We start from the raw sequence: 7,592 nt of genomic DNA, 5'->3' as shown, positions 1-7,592 counted from the left end.
GTATAGGACTCCACATCTCTATTTTTTATTTGGAAACCGGACTCCAGTGGAAGCACCTCCACGTTGAAGTCCTGCCGACTCTGATATATCCAAATTTTTTACATAATCAAAATATAATGAATAAAAAGTTAAAAGCTTATAAAATAAATATATAAAGTATTCAGGCAACTTCCAAGAGACAACATCAAATCCCTCAACTATAACATCAAATGGGAAACCGAAGCTAAATATCTGAGAATGATAATCGACAAGAGAGTGACATTAAAGTAACATGTTGAAAATGAGACCAACAGAGCTCACACTGCAATAAAACTACTATATTCCCTTATCAGTAGGAACTCACACCTCGAAGTTCGAAACAAACTTCTCATTTACAAGCTAGTGAGACCCATCTTCACATACCTATCTAACATTTGGAAAGTTACCTAGATCTTACTGGATCTCGTTTTGTATGTCGGGAAGTGACTAATTAATTAATAACTGATCGCTAGGAAGATACAACAAAAATCACCTGCTTAAAATATCAAGTACACATAATATATTCACTTGAGGCATTCCTATAACATATGTGAAAATTATTTTTACCTACAAATGACGTTTCCCAAATAGTTATTGATTAGCCTCTTTTCTTTTGTCAACATTAGAATTATTTTTAATTTTTTTTGGATTTGCTGAGAAAAAATTAAATAGTAACGCTTTAAAATATTTTTCTTTTGTTCAGTGTATAGAGATGATTTTGCAATTCCTAACCTAACGATACCGGAATAACGGTACAATGCTATTTCTTCAAACTAGAGCTTTCTACGAGATCTGGTTGCCGAGATCCCGTCCCTCAACCACTAAAAATGAACAAAATGTACTATTAAGCGTCCTTTTTTTCAAAAATGCGCTAAAAATAACAGCTCAAAAAAATTTCTTATTAATCCGTTGAATAATTTTATCAGAGTGTGGCTTTCTCAAAAACGATTGTTTTTTTTTTTTAAAAATATATTTTGTTGTTAAAATTCAAATTTTTTTAAAAAGTAAATTTTTATTTTAAAATAAGTTGAGTTCGAATTGTTCAAATTTTTCGACAATCTAATGTCGAAAAACTCGAATTTGAGACGGCCACACTCTGAATTTTATCAGATCAAAATTATAATCTTAAACATCTGTTCATTTTGGACATACATTTCCATCCCTTGGCCTATTCAAACTTTATATCCATTTCATTCTTATCTAAAGTCGTAGTGAAGGGTATAAAAATTTTCGCATTTCTCGTTGGTACCTTCAGTATTTTCGAGATGTCTTTAAAAACAGTTGCAGTATTTTTGACTGTTTCGGCTATTGCTTCTATTTTCGCCATAAACAGTGATGACTTCCAAACAATTTTTGAGGATTTCGATTTCACAAACATAACTGCAGCTAACAGCGCATGTACAATTGATATCAACACACAAACTGGATCTCCACAGCCAGTTTACATCCGTCCAGGTACAAATCAGTTCTTTCATCCATCAAATCGTAATGGACAAATTCAAATGTCTGCAAATCAAGCTATGGAACTTTGGTGCTCTGGTTCATGGGCAAGTCCAGCAGGTGCACAAAATTTAATTACAGCAACTTGTGTCAGTGGACAGACATTCCAATATAATGGAAACGATATCAATTTTAATGACTTTCGATGTTCTGGATGGCCATGGTGGTCGACTAGAAATACAGGAGTTAAATGTTACAGTGGTGGTGTTTTAATTGATTTTGGATATCAAGTCGACACCAGGTGGATTAACATATATACATCCTGTCATGATCTAGTTCTTGAAACCACTTGGTACATCAAACATAAATTTACACATATTTCGGATGGAAATCAGAGAAGTGTCACACGTCCTGCTTGGACACAATCTGATTTCTTTACGTCGAGTAATGTTAATGGACTGTACACAAGGAACACACAAAGGGCAACAATCGCTACAATTCTGGAAGATCAAGCAGCTGCTGAATGTTTTGTCGAAGCAGATCCAAGTGATGTTTTTTTAGCTCGAGGACACATTGCAGCCATGACTGACTTCATTTTTGCTACAGAACAACGTGCAACTTTTCATTTTCTTAACGCAAATCCACAATGGCAAACATTTAATGGTTATAATTGGGTATCTGTAGAAATTTCATCAAGAAAGGTTGCTAGTGATCGTGGAATTGAATTAGATGTTTATTCAGGAACATATGGAATAAGTCAATTGTGGAATAGTGAAGGAATTAGAAAAAATATTTATTTGGATTGGCCTGCTGGAAGAATTCCAATGCCTCAAATTTACTATAAAATTTTAATTCATCAGGACTCCTTGAGTGGTGTTGTGCTAATCGGTAAGAAAAATTAGTGAAGGTTTGATGATTTTGAGCAGTAATGACGTTTTTGCTTCTTTTTTGATAAAGTTTAGCCATTATCAAGACCTAATTTTTGATATATAAACATTGGCTCTCATCCTAAAATTTAGACTTTTAAAGCTTAAGCTTCTACCATGCAACGGCAAAGTTTTTCAGATATCAACACTGATTTTGAAAATAGTGTATAATAATAATCATAATTATAATAATAATTATAATAGTAATAATAATAATTATATTTCTAAATTTTTTCCAATTTCAGGCGTCAATAATCCCCATTTAACACTAGACGACATACAAACCCATGGATACATCATCTGTCCGGACGTAAGTGATCAAATCAATTACGTTACTTGGATTCGAACTGATTTAAGGAGAGGATATTCATATGCGTGTGAAGTTCACGATTTTACAACTGTTGTGCAGCACATTCCAGAAATTCAAAACATTAGATACAGATTGCTTGTGTAAAAATAAGTTTCATAAATAAATAATATTTCAAACTTAATTTATTTTTTTTTGACATAATTTGTGATTCTCAAACTGATTTGGATAAAAATATTTCCATAGTTTTACTATCAAACTTTATACTCACTTCCAAAATTTATAGTTTAATGTAAAACATTAAAGTAAATTTCAAATCAAACACGCATACACAAAACTGATCGTGAAGTTTTTTTTCTAGAGACTAATCCGCCCAGTAGCGCTTTATGGTTCTGAGTTATGTTATGTGGCTGCTGCAGACGAACATGTAATTTGCGTTTTTGAGAGCAGGATCCTAATAATAGTCATCTTTGGACTCAATTAAGAAGGTGACCAGTATAAATAAAGGAGCAACACCGAACTGTATCAACTCTATGGAGAGGCTGATATTATAGCAAGATTCAAAGTGAACAGGGTTCGATAACTGCGATAGAGCCAGCTTCAGGCGACTCCTGGGAGGTCATAGATCACAAATGATCTGTACGACTAGTGAAGTAAGTAAGTAAGTAACCTTTCATTTCCTTAATGCAGCATCACAATGTCAGACATTTAATTTAAAGAATTTTCAAAAGTAATTATTTAGCAACGGTTTATTTCACAGGCACATCTAAATGCTGAGCTCCTCTTGCCAGACTTGTCTGGATTACAGTATTTATATATAGTATGGACCAGTATAGACTACTGTATGAATCGATCAACAAACAAATCGCCATTTTCTAACTTGATACTTAATTTGACGCAAATAAAACACACCATCAGATCGTGAATTTATTTTTAATTAAACTAAATCTCTTAATTGTTATCGATCTGATTGATGACAATTATCAATCTTATCTGAAAATATTTTCGCGAGTATATAATTTCTCGCATTTCTTTTCGGTTTCTTCAGTTTCTTTGAGATGTCTTTGCGAATAGTTATATTATTTTTGATTGCTTTGGCTTTTGGTAGCAGCCACGTCCTTAACAGTGAGGAATTGCCACTAGTTTTTGAGGATTTAAGTTCTACAAACATAACAGAAGCTAACATTGCATGTACAATTGACATTCACACACAAACTGGATCTCCACAGCCAGTATTCATCCGTCCAGGTACAAGTCAGTTCTTTCATCCATCAAATCGTAATGGACAAATTCAAATGACTGCGAATCAAGCTATGGAACTTTGGTGCTCTGGTTCATGGGCAAGTCCATCAGGTGCACCAAATTTGATCACAGCAACTTGTGTTAGTGGACAGACATTCAGATATAATAATGTAAATTTCAATTTCAATAACTTCCGATGTGCAGCTTGGCCACAATGGACAGCACGTAGATCAACCACAAGATGCTTCAATAATGCACTACTAGTGGACTTTGGATTCCAAGTTGCAACAAGATGGCTTCAGATTTATAGAGTTTGTCATGATTTGGTGCTTGAAACAAATTGGTTTGCCCACTACACATTCACACCCATTTCAGATGCAAATCAAAGGAATGTAGTGCGTCCATCTTGGTCTCAAGCTGGCTTTTATACATCCAGCAATGTAAATGGACTCTATACTAGGAACACGCAAAGATCTACAATTGCAACCATCTTAGGTGATCAAGCAGCTGCAAATAGATTCGTCGAAGCAGATCCAAGTGATGTGTTCATGGCTCGAGGTCACATAGCAGCTATGACAGACTTTATTCTTGCCACAGAACAGCAAGCAACCTTCCATTTCCTTAATGCAGCACCACAATGGCAAGGGTTTAACGGTGGAAACTGGGTTTCTGTTGAGATTTCATCGAGACGTCTTGCAGCTGATCGTGGAATTAATTTAGATGTCTATACTGGAACTTGGGGTAATGGACAATTGTGGAATACAGCTGGAACTAGAAGAAATATTTTCTTGGATTGGCCAGCTCAAAGGATTCAAATGCCGCGAATTTATTATAAAGTTTTAATTCATCAATCTACTTTGAGTGGTGTTGTGCTGATTGGAGTCAATAATCCCCATCTTACACTAAACGACATCCAAACCCGCGGATACATCATCTGCCCAGACGTAAGTAATCAAATCAACTACGTCACATGGTCACGAACCAATTTAGTCAGAGGATTTTCCTATGCATGTGAAGTTCACGAGTTTACACGAATTGTGCCTCACATTCCAGCAATCAATAACATCAGATATAGATTGTTGACATAAAGTATTATTGGAGTTACAAACAAAGACTAATTTGCTATAATAATTGTGGAACCTAATAAAGAAAAAAAAAAAATAAATTTTTAATAATATAATTTAGTTCATTAATTCTTTTAAAAACTTTTTTTCAAAAAGAAAGCTTTATAATGCACTTTGTCTGTTCGTTCGTTCTGCTGACGATAAAAACTTTTTATTTAAACATCGTTGAAAGCTAAAGATTGTTTTAATAGCTCATTTCCATCGAATTATTGGTCCGCCATGAATTTAAAAAATCTTTTTAAAGAGTGCAATATTTTAATGTTTTTTTGATAGTTTTTAAACTTAATAAGCATTTTCAAAAATTTAATATTGGAGTTAAATTTTTAAAATTATTGAATCTGACAAATTTTAAATGATTTAAAAAAAGAATAACATTAAACTAGTGTAGATCTTTTCCTTTGAGAAAATTGCGCTAAATATTCTTAGTTAATGTATCAGCAAACCGTAAATATGATTGTGAAGAAACAACTTCTATTTATGATGTAATAATCTAAATAATCTGGGAAAGTACTATTGAAAATTCTTTTAAACTGTAATGTAGATTCCAATGAAAGTTCTAAATAATATATTAAGGTTTATAATAGTTTTAACATAGAAAGTGAATAAATAAAATTTTGCTTAATTGATTTTTAATGTTTAATCAAATTTTATTTATTTCTTCTGCCACATAAACTTATCAAAAGTTTCATGTAAGTAATCGATATCTAATATTATTTATTGCAGGAATATGTGGAACAACGCGTGTAAAATCATGAACTTCGCATGCATATGAATATCCTCGTCTTAAGTTAGTTCTTGTCCAACTAATATAGTTGATTTGATTGCTGATATCTGGGCAGATGATATATCCACGAGTTTGAATGTCAGTCAATGATAAATGAGGATTATTGACTCCAATCAGCACAACTCCACTTAAAGTCTCCTGATGTATTAAAACTTTGTAATAGATCATCGGCATTTGAATTCTTTGAGCTGGCCAGTCTAGGAAAATATTTCTCCAACTTCCAGCTGTGTTCCACAATTGTCCATTACCCCAAGTTCCGGTATAAACATCTAAAGTTAAACCTCGATTAGCTGCGAAGCTTCTTGTAGACATTTCAACTGATACCCAATCTCCATTGTTGAATGTTTGCCATTGCGGAGCAACATTGAGGAAATGAAAAGTTGATCTTTGTTCTGTGGCCAATATAAAGTCAGTCATAGCTGCAAGGTGACCTCGAGCTAAGAACACTTCACTGGTTTCTTCAATAAATCTGTTTGCAGCATCTTGATCATCTAGAATAATTGCAATTGTTTGTCTTTGTCTAACTCTTGTGTATAATGTGTCCACTTCTCTAGATGTAAAGAAGCCTGCCTGTGACCAGGATGGACGAGTAACGCCACTTTGATTCGCATCAGATATTGGGGTTAGTTGATATTGAGTAAACCATGTCGTTTCTAACACTAAATCATGACAAACTGTATAGACATGGAACCATCTAATACCGACTTGATATCCAAAATCAACTAAAATCCCACCATTAAAACAGTTTGTAGTTGTTCGTCGTGCAGTCCATGATGGCCAATTTGAGCATCGAAAATCATTGAAATTGAAATTGATTCCATTATATTGGAATGTCTGTCCACTGACACAAGTTGCTGTAATTAAATTTGGTACACCTGATGGACTTGCCCATGAACCAGAGCACCAAAGTTCCATAGCTTGATTTGCAGACATTTGAATTTGTCCATTACGATTTGATGGATGAAAGAACTGATTTGTACCTGGACGGATGTAAACTGGCTGTGGAGATCCAGTTTGTGTGTTGATATCAATTGTACATGCAATGTTTCCTTCTGTTATATTTGTTGATTCAAATTCCTCAAAAATTGGTATCAATTCGTCACTGCTGTTAACATGACTACTAACAAAAGTCAAAAAAATCAAAAATACTGCAACTGTTTTTAAAGACATCTTGAAAAAACTGAAGGAACCGACGAGAAAAGCGAGAAGATTTATATACTCGCGAAAATATTTCTAGATAAGATTGAGAAATGTTATCGATCGGCTTGATATCAATTTAAAGGATTATTTTGTGATGATGACTAGCTTTCGTATACAGAAGTGGAACAATAATAAAGTACCAACATTTGACTAAACATACTTTGGGGTTTTACAAATCAGGTCAATACCTCAACTACTAAATACATCATAAATAATTTTTCAGAATTTAATGTTAAGTAAAGAACTCTATCAACCCTTTCAATCCAGTAATTCTTATACTGGTATTTTTTTTACATAATTGAATTTTAGAACTTGTTGGTTGTAAATCTTTCAATTTCTTTTTTGACTTTAGTTAAAAATTCGGTTAAAATACATATGCATGAACAATTTCAGCTCGATTGGAGTAGGAGAAGTGGTCGAAAAAGCGGATTTGAACAAGACAAACAGAAAGACGTTAAAAACAGATAAGAAAGCAAGTTAAGAAAAACGAGGTAAAATATTAGTTTAATTTATAAACTACCTAAGATAATGACGAGAAAGTCAACTCGGAA

The 7,592-nt window shown here is 33.5% G+C and overlaps 3 protein-coding genes across 3 annotated transcripts; 2 read left to right on the top strand and 1 right to left on the bottom strand.

The window, feature by feature from the left end:
• Positions 1-1,273: 1,273 nt before the first annotated feature.
• On the top strand, positions 1,274-2,875 carry LOC139099327 (uncharacterized). The gene is made up of 2 exons (XM_070651751.1): positions 1,274-2,346; positions 2,630-2,875. Exons 1-2 carry the CDS (start codon positions 1,284-1,286, stop codon positions 2,836-2,838), a joined length of 1,272 nt encoding a protein of 423 aa, XP_070507852.1. The 5' UTR covers positions 1,274-1,283; the 3' UTR covers positions 2,839-2,875.
• An 874-nt stretch (positions 2,876-3,749) lies between these two features.
• On the top strand, positions 3,750-5,113 carry LOC139099333 (uncharacterized). The gene has a single exon (XM_070651757.1). The coding sequence runs from the start codon at positions 3,750-3,752 to the stop codon at positions 5,019-5,021; it is 1,272 nt and encodes a 423-aa protein (XP_070507858.1). The 3' UTR covers positions 5,022-5,113.
• Positions 5,114-5,679: 566 nt separating this feature from the next.
• Positions 5,680-7,012, bottom strand: LOC139099294 (uncharacterized). Its single transcript, XM_070651717.1, has one exon. The coding sequence runs from the start codon at positions 7,009-7,011 to the stop codon at positions 5,743-5,745; it is 1,269 nt and encodes a 422-aa protein (XP_070507818.1). The 5' UTR covers position 7,012; the 3' UTR covers positions 5,680-5,742.
• Positions 7,013-7,592: the final 580 nt, after the last annotated feature.

Source organism: Chironomus tepperi, unplaced genomic scaffold (genome assembly GCF_022539635.2).
Source record: "Chironomus tepperi strain 1889 unplaced genomic scaffold, CSIRO-AGI_Ctep_v1 contig_467, whole genome shotgun sequence".
Classification (NCBI taxonomy): Eukaryota; Metazoa; Arthropoda; class Insecta; order Diptera; family Chironomidae; genus Chironomus; species Chironomus tepperi.
This window is presented reverse-complemented; position numbering and strand designations above follow the sequence as displayed.